The following is a 17365-nucleotide window of genomic DNA, read 5'->3' as shown; positions in this document are numbered from 1 at the left end:
GAGGGGTCATATTAGTGTGTAGCCCAAACTGTTCAGGCGCTACAGACAGAAGTTGACAGATCAGATGTACCGACTTCAGATGAGTCCCATGACGCTTGTGGGGGTCGTAGAGCAAAACTGAGGACACCATCGTGTTCGTATGAGTTAGAGGGGTCATAATCGGACAGACGTTTTTGTGAGAAGACAGATATTCGGGATATCTCATGGTCTGACGAACACCACTCTAGTTCTGCCACCATTCACCACAGATGCGGATGGGCAACATCTGCGGATGCAGTGGATTGAGACGCAGCCCATGCAATAAACTAATATCTCTAGCTGAAACTGACAGATTTTGGGGGGATTTTTTTGTATTATGCTAATTAGATTTCCATTGTTAAAAAGGAACAGACAAGGGACAGATTTATCGTGGAAACTCCCTCTAGCCCCATGATTACACCAATCAAACTCCCTGTAGCCCCATGATTACACCAATCACATTATTGTAAATCCATGAGGGGAAGTGAGCAAGTCCATACTACATGGAGAAGAGGGACTTCTTCGCAACACAGCAAGTGTGTGAGAAATCTCATTAACCTCTGACCCCTCTCACCTGTGCATCCTCCCGCAGATCCGTGGCCTCCCTGAGAGGGGTGCTAGCAGGGCGGAACGTATCATCCAGAGCTTTAATACCCGTGTTCCGTAGGGTCACGTACTCTCGCCCCCGCCGCACCCCTCTCCGCACAGACAGACCCCTCCTCTGGGCCTTGCCCCCCCCTCGCCGGTTGGTCACAGCTACATGGACAAATAGGCTGGCGTGGGGCAAGGGGTCTCCCGCCAGACCCAGCAGGGGCACGTTACGGTAGCCCGGCTGAAGGCACTCGAAGGCCACGCTGTACTGGCCAATGAAGTCGTCTCCGATGTAGTCATCGTCCAATACCACGAAGCGGAGGAGCGCCAACTCTGGCATGTTCACCTGGAAGGACAGACAGCAACAAATCATGAGCGCAGGTGCAGCAACAGACAAATTCACAGGAATGTTACCCAATTCTGTTGGACGGTGATGTCGCTCCATTCATTCATATGTTCACCCCGGGCCACATAATATTATCCATGACATACAATTATTAGCACATCAACATTCAGTATATTTGCACATTCAATTTCACACACAGACAGGCATGCACATGCACTCACACGTGCGCACAGCCACACACACACACAGACACACACAGATAATGATATATTAACATTGGGTGGCATCAGTACAAACGGTATTAATCAGACAAATGAAATACATTGGAATAAAACCCCCATGCACATGGTGAGGAATATATGAACTAAAACACACACACTAGCAGTAGGATGACTTATGGCTGTGTTAGTGTGGGTATACATATTAATTATGAGAGGAGACACAAAGAGCAGATGATTCTGACACATAAACATCCAATAAAACACACCCACAGAAACACACACACACAGAAACACACACACACACAGAAACACACACACACACAGAAACACACACACACAGAAACACACACACACAGAAACACACACACACACACACACACAGAAACACACACACACAGAAACACACACACACTGGTCCGCCATTGGTTTCTGGGCTCCCAGTGTGATGAATGTGTTTGGTAGAAGGCCAGAGAGGGTAGAGAGGAGGAGGTAGACTGACTATCCATCACAACCCACTGGCTGTGTTTAAACATACACCTGGCCAAAACTAGCCCTGTGTGTGTGTGTATTTTTAAAACACCTCCATCCCTAGTGCCTGCGTTATTGTTTGCCACATGGCCTTAAATTGTACCAATTAGTTTTTCCCGGTCGCCCATGCTATTTCAATAATAAATAATTAGATTTTTCCATTGTGTTAATGATGACTGATTTCCACGTATTTAGTATACGTTTTTTCAAGATGAGCGAGGAGAAGAGAATCTTCCAGCCCATTGGGTATCTCACTACACCCCCATATGCCATGTCTTTAAATACTGTATGCAGACAGACGGATTAAAAGTACGTTTACAATGTAATACTTCTGACAGACAACTTTCTAGCTCTGCCCATAACTTTTGGATTTTATAGCATTCCTAGAAGGCATGGATTATTGAGTCAGTGTTAGTTTTACACTTAAGACATGACTCTGCCGTTGTGCTGTAGAATTTGTGAATTTTGTCTCTTGTATAATAAATTCTATACATTAATGTATACTGGATTAAGCGTACATTTTCGTTAACTGTAAAATTATGCTCCAACATTCCCTCTATCTTTTGCCAACATCAGTTCTTTTTAAGTCTTGGTTCCAATAGTTTATATATTTTTTAAGAGACTGTCAGTTGAATATGCTCTCTGCAAGGTTTTGTATATCTTACCTATAGGTAAGTATTTTAATGTGTGTATGAGTGTATTCTTTGAAATTGGTTTCATTTCAATATGTATGTTTATATACTTGAGTCTTTCTGTGGTGTCTGAACACGATCCCCCCCTCCAGTCACCACATGGTACGGCCCACTTGTTGACTCCCTACAGACAGAACTGATGGGAAGGGGAAATGGATTCCAGATCGGGGGGAGATTATAGATTATAGGCAGGGTTAAATCAGTCTGTGCTAGTGTAGATTTGAACATTTTAGCATCCATCTAATAGGGATGTACAGATGTAGGATCTTCATTTGATCACCCTGTTGCAGGACATTTAAAACTTGTAGTGTATTTGAGGTTTAAAAAGGCTTCTGAAGTTTGTAATTTCTACTTTGAACATTTCAGACTCGATTTTCCCTTATGGAAAATGTATCAACCCCCACAAAAGAATTCCATTAATTATAATCCACATAATAATTCAAATTTCCTGTTGTTGCAGGATTATTTTCCTGCTGTAGTAAACTGTCTTAAATTAAGATCCTACATGTGAAGCACTAGAGAACATCTAAGTGAGCCCAGACAGTAGTTTAAGCTGCCTGAAGGCTCTGAGTGGATACTATGCATGAGTGTGTGTGTGTGTGTGTGTGTGTGTGTGTGTGTGTGTGTGTGTGTGTGTGTGTGTGTGTGTGTGTGAGCTCTAGGCTCTACTCATAACACAGAGTACTCAGGTAGAGAGAGCCCCTCCAGCACTGTCACACACACGGACACACACATACGTAGTCTCATCTGCATCCTATAACGACTGTCTGCTGTGCTGACTATGGGCGGGAGATGGGGCGTCAAGCTTCATGCATGAAGAGGTCAGTCTAAACAGCAACAGAGACCACTCTCTCCCTCTCTGCCTCATGCCAAATAGGGCTCTATGTGTTCCCAGAGAGGACCCCATGTGTCTCTGCCTCGTGTGTGTGTGGAGTCACGCCACATTACCATCTAGCCCCCCACCAAGCCTTAGGTTACAGGCCACAGGGATAATGAGCCAAACAGAGCTTAACCACTGGCTTTGGTTTCTTTCTTAGTTGTTTTGACAATACTTTGTAGTTCATGTTTAGTTTTTTGTCTTTGGTATGTTATTCTCATAACATAAGACCATTGTTCTTCACCTATTGTTATTATCTGCACTACAACTAGCTTAGCGTGCCACACCACTGGTCAATACTACTGTAGGCCTAGTCTCCAACTGTTCTCTCTCCACTGGTCAATACTACTGTAGGCCTAGTCTCCAACTGTTCTCTCTCCACTGGTCAATACTACTGTAGGCCTAGTCTCCAACTGTTCTCTCACCACTGGCCAATACTACTGTAGGCCTAGTCTCCAACTGTTCTCTCTCCACTGGCCAATACTACTGTAGGCCTAGTCTCCAACTGTTCTCTCTCCACTGGTCAATACTACTGTAGGCCTAGTCTCCAACTGTTCTCTCTCCACTGGTCAATACTACTGTAGGCCTAGTCTCCAACTGTTCTCTCACCACTGGCCAATACTACTGTAGGACTAGTCTCCAACTGTTCTCTCACCACTGGCCAATACTACTGTAGGCCTAGTCTCCAACTGTTCTCTCTCCACTGGTCAATACTACTGTAGGAGTAGTCTCCAACTGTTCTCTCACCACTGGTCAATACTACTGTAGGACTAGTCTCCAACTGTTCTCTCACCACTGGCCAATACTACTGTAGGCCTAGTCTCCAACTGTTCTCTCTCCACTGGTCAATACTACTGTAGGCCTAGTCTCCAACTGTTCTCTCTCCACTGGTCAATACTACTGTAGGCCTAGTCTCCAACTGTTCTCTCTCCACTGGTCAATACTACTGTAGGCCTAGTCTCCAACTGTTCTCTCTCCACTGGTCAATACTACTGTAGGCCTAGTCTCCAACTGTTCTCTCTCCACTGGTCAATACTACTGTAGGCCTAGTCTCCAACTGTTCTCTCTCCACTGGTCAATACTACTGTAGGACTAGTCTCCAACTGTTCTCTCTCCATTCCCATCGGTAGTGTTTTATAATCCCTGATCATCTGTCATAAATCTCCCACAAGGGCTCAGGGGACTCCCTCTCTCTCTCTCTCTCTCTCTCTCTCTCTCTCTCTCTCTCTCTCTCTCTCTCTCTCTCTCTCTCTCTCTCTCTCTCTCTCTCTCTCTCTCTCTCTCTCTCTCTCTCTCTCTCTCTCTCTCTCTCTCTCTCTCTCTCTCTCTCTCTCTCTCTCTCTCTCTCTCTCTCTCTCTCTCTCTCTCTCTCTCAAGAGAACAGTGTATGTGGTGGCTGAATACTGGAAAGGCTCTTTACAAATAAAACGTATTGTTGTGTATCCTTATGAAGTTGTCATTATTATCAGTGATAAACACAGACCATAATCTGTCCAGATTTAGCAAGCAAAACTGGTTGAAATGACTATGTCAGTTTGTGATCGTAATGATGTAATTTCACTGTCCGCTGGGAGTGCATTAGATGTTTGAACACTCAGGTTGTGTGTGTGGACCGTGCTCTTAGTCTGAGGGTATGTTGGTGAAATCTCAGGTGTATGTGCAGGCTACATTACCGATCTCTCACCTGAAACTCAAAGGTCTCATCAAACAGTGGGTCATCCTGGTTTTGTGCAGCGGTCCGGGTCCGTTGCTCAATGCAGTCCGCCGGTACTCCATGCATCTCCAGAACCACGTAGGGATCTATAACCTCTCCTTTAGCCCCGGCGCCCTGCGGCTTGGGCAGGTTGTGAGCGCTGATCACCTTCACCCTAAGGATCTGAGGGGGAACGCCGGGCACACAGCCCTGGGTCACAGCACTGAAGTAGGACACCTCATCTCTCATGACCCCCGGCCGCAGCACGAACCCACAGCCCCCGTTCTGGGTGAACCGGCCTCTGTGGAGGTCCAGCATGGCCCCGGGGGTCTGCTGGTTGAGGGCCACTAGCTGGACCCCACCCTTCCAGTAGCCCTGGGGGTTGGGGTTGGAGGAGTCCAGGCGGACGGAGCTTGGCCGGACACGGCTCAGGGTGCGCTTGGTGAAGCCTACTAATTCCTCTGGGCTCTCACTGGCCAGCCGTCCTGCTTCTCCCTCCCCCAGGGAGCACAGCGTCCAATAGGGCGACTCGGGGGGTAAGGGCGTTCCCGGGGTGGAGGGGGTGCTGGGCGGGGAGTGCTGCTGTCCTTGTTTCCTTGTTTCTCGGTGGTTGTAGAAGCTACGGCTCCCAGTTCTAGCCACGCCCACTAGATCTGATAGCTCACGTCGGAGGCGGAGTCTCCTGGGCTGAGGGGGAGGGGGCACCACTAAAACCACGCCCAGTTCCTCCTCCCCGGGTATGGTCATTCTCCGACCAGCCAAGGGCCCGCCTCCCCCTATCTCCTCGTCCTCCTCTGACACCTCTCCCTCAGACCCCTCCTCTTCGGGCGGTAGCTTCTTCCCCACCAGCAGCACCCGGCCCTTCAGCTGCTCTGGGGAGGGTAGGCTGGTGGCTCGCCCCCCCTGGCTGACCAGCAGGGCCTCAGGGGTGTAGAGACGTGTAGAGAACACCTTCCTCAGGTGCTGGGCCAGGATACGCTGCTGTGAGGGAGAGCAGCGCTGGCACAGGTAGACCAGCAGCGGGTAGGGTGAGGTCAGGAAGGCGTACTTATTGACCACTTCCAGGGCACTGCGGATGGTGACAGGGGTGTGGTGATGATGGTGGTGGCGGTGGGCATCAGGACCATAGTCCACCCCCAGGAGGGGCTCCCCCTCTGGGCCGTCTGTCACCCCCAGCTCCAGGCACCGACACCCGGCCTGTAGAGCCTTGGTCAGGCCCCCTAGATCAGCCCTCCCATGGACCTGGTCATCCAGGAGATAGGACCGATAGGAGGTACTGATGTAGTAGTGGGACAGGGGCAGGCTCATGTCCTGACACACTCCCTGGTGCTCCACGTCAAACAGCTGGCACTCTGGGGACTGCAGGTAGCGGGCAAACCCATCCAGAGCCAGTAGACCTCTCTCTTTCCCAGGGCCGGAGGGCTCGAAGCGTTGGACCACTTCCAGACAGCCCTCGGCCGTGGCCAGAGACAGGCCCTGCTCCGTCTCCAGGAAGAGACGAAGGTCCTGGGCATCCAGACACTCGCGGTCCTTGGAGAGTTGGACCAATAGAAAGTAGACGTCTGGGACGCGTGCAGAGCTCACAGAAGGCCTCCTGGAACTCCTCGCGCGTCACGTGAGACGTCAGCTTCTCCTTGCTGCGCTGGATCTCCTTGAACCTCAGACGCACCTGGAGGGGGGAGGAGGTGAGGGGTTGAGTTGGAGGGGAGGAGCAGGAAAGGGGAAGAAGGGATGAGACAGAGGAAGAGAGAAGGATTAAGGATGAGTAGGAACCAGGAACCACAGGTGTGACTACACCGCTGCAGACTCAATCTGTACACCCACCATGGTACTAAGTAGAAGTAAAGCTTACATAACTAGGTTGGATATCCACCTACAGCATGTTCCATTTTTACATTAGATATCCAGCTATGAAGACAATCTTTTTTCTAATTCAAGCTGTTTTAGTAACTGTTGCTATCATCACTATCAGGGACAATTTAATAGAAGACACCGGGCCATAATTGATTGAATTGATAACGGAATTGACCTCAACTCTAATCATCTCTAAACCTTTTCTACTCCGTCTGGTTTTACTCCAGTCTACCATTAACAACATGTATACAGCATTACTCTTTCTTCTAACTCTACCCCAGTCCCGTCCTCTTACTTTAGTTCCCTTGATGCTGGGACAGACCTTACAGATGGCAGGACAGCTATGAAGACAATCATTTCTCTCCCTCTAGTTTAACTGTAGTCCCGTCCCCTGCCACACACACGCACCTTAGCTTCCTTGATCCCAGGACACAACTTGCAGATGGTTGCCACGGCCATATCCTCTGAGACGACCCCGTATCCATCCTCATCCACCTCGGCAAACTCCGCAGTCAGCCAATCCCTCCTCATCCTACTGCCGAGGCTACCCTCCCCTATGATGCTCCCCTCTCCCAGACCTCCTCCCCCCCCTCCATGCCCGATGACAGAGGGGTGGGACACCAGGTAACGCAGCCCCGTTACCCAGATGTTGGCCACGTCAGGTGAAAGAGCCACCAGGTCCAGAGACTAGGAAATACAAATCACATTAAATCAAACACATTTTTTCCCCCAGTAAAACAAGTAAAATAAAATAAAGTAATGGTACAGTGCATTTGGAAAGTATTCAGACCCCTTCACTTTTTCCACATTTTGTTACATTACAGCCCTATTCTAAAATTGATAAAATTGTTTTTTTCCCTCATCAATCTACACACAATACCCCATAATGACAAAGCAAAAAGAGGTTTTTAGAAATGTTAGCAAATGTATTAAAAATACAAAACGGAAATATCACATTCACATAAGTATTCAGACCCTTTACTCAGTACTTTGTTGAAGCACCTTTGGCAGTGATTACAGCCTTGAGTCTTCTTGGTTATGACGCTGCAAGCTTGGCACACCTGTTTTTGGGGAGTTTCTCCCAATCTTCTCTGCAGATCCTCTCAAGCTCTGTCAGGCTGGGCCACTCAAGGACATTCAGAGACTTGTCCCGAAGCCACTCCTGCGTTGTCTTGGCTGTGTGATTAGGGTCGTTGTCCTGTTGGAAGGTGAACCGTCGCCCCAGTCTGAGGTCCTGAGAGCTCTGGAGCAGGTTTTCATCAAGGATCTCTCTGTACTTTGCTCTGTTCAGCTTTCCCTCAAACCTGACTAGTCTCCCAGTCCCTGCTGCTGAAAAACATCCCCACAGCATGATGCTGCCACCACCATGCTTCACCGTAGGGATGGTGCCAGGTTTCCTCCAGACGTGACGCTTGGCATTCAGGCCAAAGAGTTCAATCGATCCAGAGAATCTTTAGGTGCTGGCCACGGTGTTCTTGGGGCCATTCAATGCTGCAGAAATATTTTGGTACCCTTCCCCAGATCTGTGCCTCGACACAATCCTGTCTTGGAGCTCTACGGACAATTCCTTTGACCTCATTGCTTGGTTTTTACTCTGACATGCACTGTCAACTGTGGGACCTTATATAGACAGGTGTGTGCCTTTCCAAATAATGTCCAATCAATTGAATTTACCACAGGTGGACTCCAGTCAAGTTGCAGAAACATCTCAAGGATGATCAATGGAAACAGGATGCACCTGAGCTCAATTTCGAGTCTCATAGCAAAGGGTTTGAATACTTATGTAAATAAATACATTTCTGTTTTAAATTTTTAATACATTTGCAAACATTTCTAAAAACCTGTTTTCGTTTTGTTATTATGGGGTATTGTGTGTAGATTGATGAGTGAAAAACATTATTTCATCAATTTTAGAATAAGACTATAAAGTAACAACATGAGGAAAAAGTGAAGGGGTCTGAATACTTTCCGAATGCAATGTATCTGCCTTTGCCTGAGTGCCAGTCTGTTTGTGCTACATTGCCAAATCCTTGGCATGACAATTCCAAAAAGAGTTGGCAAGGCAGCCTAAACTGAACTGGTACCTCCTACCTGGTAGTCATCCCCGTGGATGATAGAGAAGGAAGCCTCCTCAGCCAGGTGTTCTGCAGCAGGTCCGTTATGGAGGAAGGTCTCGGTGCTCTTCCCTGTCCTAACCTCCCTGATAGTGGCCATGTCCAGGCGGGCACGCTCCAGATCCTTCTTAGAGGGCTCCCAGCGCAGGCAGCTGAGGTCCTGGTCCAGGGTGTAGAAACGACAGTAGACCCGGGAGTTGGGACGCACCTTCTTCAGCTCACAGCCCCCCTGCATGAAGGCAAGGCAGTCGGCCGCGCTGCTCACCTGGAGGAGGTGGAAGAGGAAGACATTTATGAAATGCTTATATACTGCTTATGAATGTGTTATGTATGAGTTATGAAAGTGTTATGAAATCCTTATGTAGGTACCCTTCACATAAAGTGTTACCCATTCAATTTTCATTTACAGACTTTATTTTTTTAAAAGAGAAACTAAAAACAAACCTTCTTCTCTGAGGGGATGCTACTGAAGGACACGGTCTTCTTGCGCCCACCGGCCACCTTGTGCACTGAAGGATCCTGGGTAAAAACACAGAGAAGAGCAGAGTATGAGACAGGCAGACAAGTCTACTTATACTTTCTGCAGGTTATGTTTAGAAGCGACTAAACAAACATTATAGGCAGGTATATCACATGAACTGACATAATTAAAAAGGAATAGAGGCTTATGTGGACGTGGGATCCAACTGAGAAGAATGTGGGGCATAAATAATAAGTAACTATTGAGGTAGCCATGAAAGCCATCACTAATATCCCTGTGGCAGGTAGCTTAGCGGTTAGAGAGGCGGGCTGGCAACCAGAGGGTTCCAAGTTCAAATCCTGGGTCTGGCAGGAAAAATATGTGAGCTTGAAGTGAGCTGGCAACCGGAGGGTTGCTGGTATCAAATTATATATGCCCTTGAGCAAGGCACTTAACTCCTCACAACAGTGTAGCAGCCCCCCGCACCTCTCCAAAACCTTTGTGTGTGGTTGGGATAAAAGCGGCAGTAAGATTTTGGTTGGACCTTGTTTGCAATTTACCAATAAGTTCATACGAAAGTGGCCCTTCATTCCCTTCTGGGAATGTTATAAAGTCAAAAAGTTATGGCCGTAGATAGAAAGTTGGCTGTCAGAAGTATTACAATGTAAATTTACCTTTAACTTGTCTGTCTGCATATTTCAAGACTTGAGGGTGCAGTGAGATACCCGATTGGTTGGACGATACTTTTCTCGTCAATCATCTTGAAAAAATGCATATTTAAAAATGGAAAATCAATCAATCCTCCATCGTTAACACAATGGAAAGGTCAAATGCTTTATTATCTAAATGTTGAAAGTGCATGGTCGACGGAGAAAAACAAAATGGTGCAGTTTGAGGCCATGTGGCGGAGAGTAACACAGGAGCTGGAGATGGGGGTGTGAGCAGGTGGGTCTGGGCAGGGGTGAAGTTGTGGATGTTTGTGAGATGTCGCTTGTATGTGTATGTTTTGTATTGTTAACTTTTAAAAATATTTTTTTATCTTACAACAACAAAAAAGAAAGTGGCTCACCTTTTAGCCAGGTACATTTCTATGGCAACGAATCCTTCAGAACTAACCTGCTCCGGGGCAGGCTAAGTCCACTTACCCCTGAATGAAATGACTAAAGCTGCGAGTTGAGGACAAATGAAATCAGAATCCCTCCCTGATTGCGTTATCATCCCCTTCATTTGAGGAAAACAACTGATTAAATATTTTATTAATCAAATGTTTTTTTTTGTGTACAAAAATATCAATGTTAAAATATATCACATTACACATTTAGTAATGACAGAATGCATTTTAAACTTCACACAATGTAACACTTTTGTATGACTTAATAACTAAAAAAATATCGATAGGAGTGGGGAAAAAAGGTGCTTGTGTTTTGATAAGCACACCAAAGCACAACAAAGATGGCATTAACGATAAGTAATTAAATAAAGACAGCACTTCTAAAAGCCTATTTCACACCATAGCCTGCTGAATTTGCAAGATAACTTTTCTTATTTCGGCACAAATGAAAATGTGGCACTAACTCGCCAATGGATTGATGTTTCAGCATTGTCTCAATGAAGAGTTTGGCGTTTGACTAGCCATGTGCGACATGCACGCGCAGTTCCAAGCCTGCTAGAGTTAGCGGCAGGCGGACAAGCATTATCCACCGTCGTAGTATGGATGAAGCCTTAGCTGGAATGTGAAGCTAACTGAAGCTGGCTAGCTTTAGAAAACCCTGAGTAGAACTAGCTTGCTTTGTGTAGGATACCCTTCTGGCCTACTAGTACTACCACAGGACCAGGATGACAACATCATCTACTACCGTACCCTTCACTTTAGTGATTGAAGGGCTTTGGAGGGTTTTAAAAATGGGAGTGTTTCCCTCTTCCTCCTAGTATGCAGTTGGACTCGAGAGTACAGTTTTTGACTAACCACACACACTGAACCATACAGAGCAGTGTATGTGTCTGCGTGCATGTGTGTATAACTTGACATCCTTGCCTGGCCAATAATACACAGTCGAGGAACCTGAGCTGCAGATTCTTCCCCTGCTAACAGAGAGACAGGGCTCCTACCCTAACAGAGAGACAGGGATCCTACCCTAACAGAGAGACAGGGCTCCTACCCTAACAGAGAGACAGAGCTCCTACCCTAACAGAGAGACAGAGCTCCTACCCTAACAGAGAGACAGGGCTCCTACCCTAACAGAGCTCCTACCCTAACAGAGCTCCTACCCTAACAGAGCTCCTACCCTAACAGAGCTCCTACCCTAACAGAGCTCCTACCCTAACAGAGCTCCTACCCTAACAGAGCCCCTACCCTAACAGAGCCCCTACCCTAACAGAACCCCTACCCTAACAGAACCCCTACCCTAACAGGGCTCCTACCCTAACAGGGCTCCTACCCTAACAGAAACCCAGACAGAGGGACAAGCCACAGCAGCCCAGATCTGGAGAGAATCTTCTCATCCTTCCTACTCGACAGAGGACCAGAGCCACGGCTAGGTGATAGCTCAAACCTGGACAGAACCCTCTGGAACATCAGTCAGGCTATGCTCCCATGTCAACTATTCTCTCACCACTCAACTAAGACCAGACTGTGACCCTAGCTTCTAGTTTTCTTCCTGGTCTGCTCATGTGGTCTTAAAGGGATAGTTCACCCAAATATAAAAGTACATACTGGTTTCCTTACCCTGTAAGCAGTCTATGGACAAGGTATGATGACACGCAATCCATGCTTGGGTTTAGTTTCCCTGGCACTGTTTCCACATGCTAACATCTGAGTATTTGTGGCACAAATCCCATTCAAGTCATGGGACCGATATTCAAATTTTTCACACATCATGTTTAACTGACCTTGAGGAGAGAGACAGTTTGACCTAGTATCGGTTGTTTCCAATTCTGTTCAACAAAATAGTTTAAGACGGAGGCTTGGACATTGTGCGGACAGACAGACAGCCAGGCTTAGTATGAACCAGGTCAGCGGGTATTTAGGTGGACAGGGCAGGACAGGGCGGGGGGCGGTGGTGTTGGGACTGTCCGGGGCGCAGCTTTAACGGGAACAGCTGGCGCTGCGTCACGGTACATGGCATTAGTTCCCCCAGAGGGCACGGAAAAACAGGTCTACCCTCCCGCCAACGGCCGTCATGGTGACATAGAGTGACTCAACTTACCTCAGAAAGATAAATGATATATATATACATACACACACATACTGAGCATACAAAACATTAAGAACACCTGCTCTTTCCATGACACAGACTGACTAGGTGAATCCAGGTGAAAGCTATGATCCCTTATTGATGTCACTTGTTAAATCCACTTCAATCAGTATAGATTAAGGGGAGGAGACAGGTTAAAGAAGGATTTTTAAGCCTTGAGACAATTGACACATGAATTGTCTATACAGTGCCTTCCGGAAAATATTCAGACCCCTTCCCTTTTTCCACATTTTGTTACGTTACAGCCTTATTCTAAAATGGATAAAGTAAATGTTTTCCCTCATCAATCTACACACAATACCCCATAATGACGAAGCAAAAACTGTTTTTTAGACATTTTTGCAAATGTATTAAAAAGAAAAAACAGAATATCATATTTATACAAGTATTCAGACCCTTTACTCAGTACTTTGTTGAAGCACCTTTGGCAGCGATTACAGCCTTGAGTCTTCTTGGGTATGACGCTACAAGCTTGGCACACCTGTATTTGGGGAGTTTCTCCCAATCTTCTCTGAAGATCCTCTCAAGCTCTGTCAGGTTGGATGGGGAGCGTTGCTGCACAGCTATTTTCAGGTCTGTCCAGAGATGTTCGATCAGGTTCAAGTCTGGGCTCTGGCTGGGCCACTCAAGGACATTCAGAGACTTGTCCCGAAGCCACTCCTGCGTTGTCTTGGCAGTGTGCTTAGGGTCGTTGTCCTGTTGGAAGGTGAACCTTTGCCCCAGTCTGAGGTCCTGAGTGCTCTGGAGCAGGTTTTCATCAAGGATCTCGCTGTACTTTTCTCCGTTCATCTTTCCCTCGATCCTGACTGGTCTCCCAGTCCCTGCCGCTGAAAAACATCCCCACAGCATGATGCTGCCACCACCATGCTTCACCGTAGGAATGGTGCCAGGTTTCCTCCAGACGTGACACTTGGCATTCAGGCCAAAGAGTTCAATCTTGGTTTCATCAGACCAGAGAATCTTGTTTCTCATGGTCTTAGAGTTCTTTAGGTGCCTTTTAGCAAACATTTTACTGAGGAGTGGCTTCCGTCTGGCCACCATAAAGGCCTGATTGGTGGAGTGCTGCAGAGATGGTTGTCCTTCTGGAAAGTTCTCCCATCTCCACAAAGGAACTCTGGAGCTCTTTCAGAGTGACCATCGGGTTCTTGGTCACCTCCCTGACCAAGGCGCTTCTCCCCCGATTGCTCAGTTTGGCTGGGCGGCCAGCTCTAGGAAGAGTATTGTTGGTTCCAAACTTCTTCCATTTAAGAATGATGGAGGCAACTGTGTTCTTGGGGACCATCAATGTTGCAGACATTTTTTGGTACCCTTCCCCAGATCTGTGCCTCGACACAATCCTGTCTCGGAGCTCTACGGACAATTCCTTCGACCTCATGGCTTGGTTTTTGCTCTGACATGCACTGTCAACTCTGGGACTTTATATAGACAGGTGTGTACCTTTCCAAATCATGTCCAATCAATTAAATTTACCACAGGTGGACTCCAATCAAGTTGTAAAAACATCTCAAGGATGATCAATGGAAACAGGATGCACCTGAGCTTAATTTCGAGTCTCATAGCAAAGGGTCTGAATACTTATGTAAATAAGGTATTTCTGTTTTTTATTTGTAATACATTTGCAAAAATGCCTAAAACCCTGTGTTTGCTTTGTCATTATGGGGTATTATGTGTAGATTGATGAGGAAAAAATGTCATTTAATCTATTTTAGAATAAGGCTGTAACGTAACAAAAATGTGGAAAAAGTCAAGGCGTCTGAATACTTTCCGAATGGACTGTACTGTATGATGTCCTCAAGGAAACCATGACAACAGGTCGTAAAGCTTTTAATGCACCACGGTTTGGCCTAAAAGAGCATATATCACCTAGTTTTAATGCCCTGATCCCCCCCATCCCTAAGCTCGCTCTCTCTCTTTGTTTTGTTCTAGTTCTTTTTTCTCTACATTATTGAGTGTCTGCCAGAATGGAGCTAAGCACTGATGGAGAGATGGTGGAAACATAAGATGGAAGGATAGATAGTGGGAACAGACAAAAAAAGAAAGAGGGCAAAGAGAGAAGTGGGGGGGGTGAAAGTAGAACAGAGTAGATTCTAGAAAAGGATAAGAGGGTGAGGGCAGAGGGAAATCACTTTGAGAGAGGGAGGAGAGGAAATTGAATGAGAGGAGCGAGAGAGATTAAAGAAAGTAGAGGAGAGGATGAGAGAGGAGGAGAGGATGGAGAGAGTAGAGGAGAGGATGGAGAGAGTAGAGGAGAGGATGGAGAGAGTAGAGGAGAGGATGGAGAGAGGAGAGGAGAGGATGGAGAGAGTAGAGGAGAGGATGGAGAGAGTAGAGGAGAGGATGGAGAGAGTAGAGGAGAGGATGGAGAGAGTAGAGGAGAGGATGGAGAGAGTAGAGGAGAGGATGGAGAGATTAGCATAAGACAATACTACATTGTGTTTAGTCATGCACATCAGAGATGATTCATCATCATCATCAGTCTCTTCATTCAGCCCACTGAATCAGAGGTGTAGCAAAGATCTGGAAGGGATAGGCACAGGGGAGGAGAGGAGAGGAGAGGAGAATAGAATAGGGCTGGGCAATATGACCTCTGAAGCTTTAGGGTTAGAATAAGGCTGAGCGATATGACCTCTGAAGGTTTAGGGTTAGAATAGGGCTGGGCGATATGACCTCTGAAGGTTTAGGGTTAGAATAGGACTGGGCAATATGGCCAAAATATCATATAACTGTATTTTTTAAAAATTAGACGGTAAGACGGTATTTGAAGGTATTTTATGTTTTTGAATAATAAAATGTGCTTTATGTGGCAACACATACATTCTAAGTGATTTCAATGGGTCTTTCTCCATTCTGATTGTTTAATACTGTTCAATTCAACTTCAACCAAAAATCATTTTCATAATTTTCATCAATTTCATCAATTTCTGCATTTCCACACTGTCGCGTAGGGCTTCGCTTATTCCTCTTTGGTTTAGCTGTCTGGGGACATCCATCATGGGCTGGCCCAGAGGCTGGTCTCAACATGGCTATCTGGGGACAAGATACTGTTGCACAAAAAACATGCAGATGTACAGTACCAGTCAAAAGTTTGGACACACCTACTCATTCAAGGGTTTTTCTTTATTTTTACTATTTTCTACATTGTAGAATAATAGTGAAGACATCAAAAATATGAAATAACACATATGGAATCATGTAGTAACCAAAAAAGTGTTAAACAAATCAAAATATATTTGAGGTTTAAGATTCTTCAAAGTAGCCACCCTTTGCCTTGACGACAGCTTTGCACTCTCTTGGCATTCTCTCAACCAGCGTCATGAGGTAGTCACCTGGAATGCATTTCAATTAACAGGTGTGCCTTGTTAAAAGTTAATTTGTGGAATTTCTTTCCTTCTTAATGCGTTTGAGCCAATCAGTTTTGTTGTGACAAGGTAGGGGTGGTATACAGAAGATAGCCCTATTTGGTAAAAGACCAAGTCCATATTATGGCAAAAAGAGCTCAAATAAGCAAAGAGAAAAGCCAGTCCATCATTACTTTAAGACATGAAGGTCAGTCAATAAGGAACATTTCAAGAACTTTGAAAGTTTCTTCAAGTGCAGTCGCAAAAACCATCAAGCGCTATGATGAAACTGGCTCTCATGAGGACCGCCACAGGAAAGGAAGACCCAGAGTTACATCTGCTGCAGAGGATATGTTCATTAGAGTTGATATGTTCATTAGAGTTACCAGCTTCAGAAATTGCAGCCCAAATAAATGATTCACAGAGTTCAAGTAACAGTCACATCTCAACATCAACTGTTCAGAGAAGACTGCGTGAATCAGGCCTTCGTGGTCTAATTGCTGGAAAGAAACCACCACTAAAGGACACCAATAAGACTAGCTTGTGCCAAGAAACACGAGACCGGTGGGAATCTGTCCTTTGGTCTGATGAGTCCAAATTTGAGAATTTTGGTTCCAACCGCCGTGTCTTTGTGAGACGCAGATTAGGTGAACGGATTATCTTCGCATGTGCGATTCCCACGTGAAACATGGAGGAGGAGGTGTGATGGTGTGGGGTGCTTTGCTGGTGACACTGTTGGTGATTTATTTAAAGGCACACTTAACCAGGATGGCTACCACAGCATTCTGCAGCGATACGCCATCCCATCTGTTTTGCGCTTCGTAGGACTATCATTAGTTTTTCAACAGGACAATGACCCAACACACCTCCAGGCTGTGTGAGGGCTATTTAACCAAGAAGGAGAGTGATGGAGTGCTGCATCAGATGACCTGGACTCCACAATCACCCAACCTCAACCCAATTGAGATGGTTTGGGATGAGTCGGACGGCAGAGTGAAGGAAAAGCAGCCAACAAGTGCTCAGCATATGTGGGAACTCCTTCAAGACTGTTGGAAAAGCATTCAAGGTGAAGCTGGTTGAGAGAATGCCAAGAGTGTCATCAAGGCAAAGGGTGGCTACTTTGAAGAATCTCAAATATAAAATATATTTTGATTTGTTTAACACTTTTTGGGTTACTACATGATTCCGTATGTGTTATTTCATAGTTTTGATGTCAACACTATTATTCTACAATGTAGAAAATAGTCAAAATAAAGAAAAACCGTTGAATGACTAGGTGTGTCCAAACTTTTGACTGGTACTGTATATATACAGTGCATTCGGAAAGTATTCAGACCCCTTGACTTTTTCCACATTTTGCTTCGTTATAGACTTATTCT

The 17365-nt window shown here is 46.0% G+C and overlaps 1 protein-coding gene across 1 annotated transcript in view; it reads right to left on the bottom strand.

Moving 5' to 3' along the window:
* LOC121555024 (inactive phospholipase C-like protein 1) overlaps positions 1 to 17365 on the bottom strand; it is a 105823-nt gene that overhangs the window by 10428 nt on the left and 78030 nt on the right. The window contains 6 exon segments of the mRNA XM_041868791.2: positions 593 to 955; positions 4958 to 6532; positions 6534 to 6635; positions 7229 to 7507; positions 8912 to 9199; positions 9379 to 9453. Of these exon segments, the coding sequence (XP_041724725.1) occupies positions 593 to 955; positions 4958 to 6532; positions 6534 to 6635; positions 7229 to 7507; positions 8912 to 9199; positions 9379 to 9453 (2682 nt within the window).

This window comes from Coregonus clupeaformis, chromosome 40, assembly GCF_020615455.1.
Source record: "Coregonus clupeaformis isolate EN_2021a chromosome 40, ASM2061545v1, whole genome shotgun sequence".
Classification (NCBI taxonomy): Eukaryota; Metazoa; Chordata; class Actinopteri; order Salmoniformes; family Salmonidae; genus Coregonus; species Coregonus clupeaformis.
Note: the sequence above shows the minus strand (reverse complement) of the source record. Positions and strands in the feature narration are given on the sequence as shown.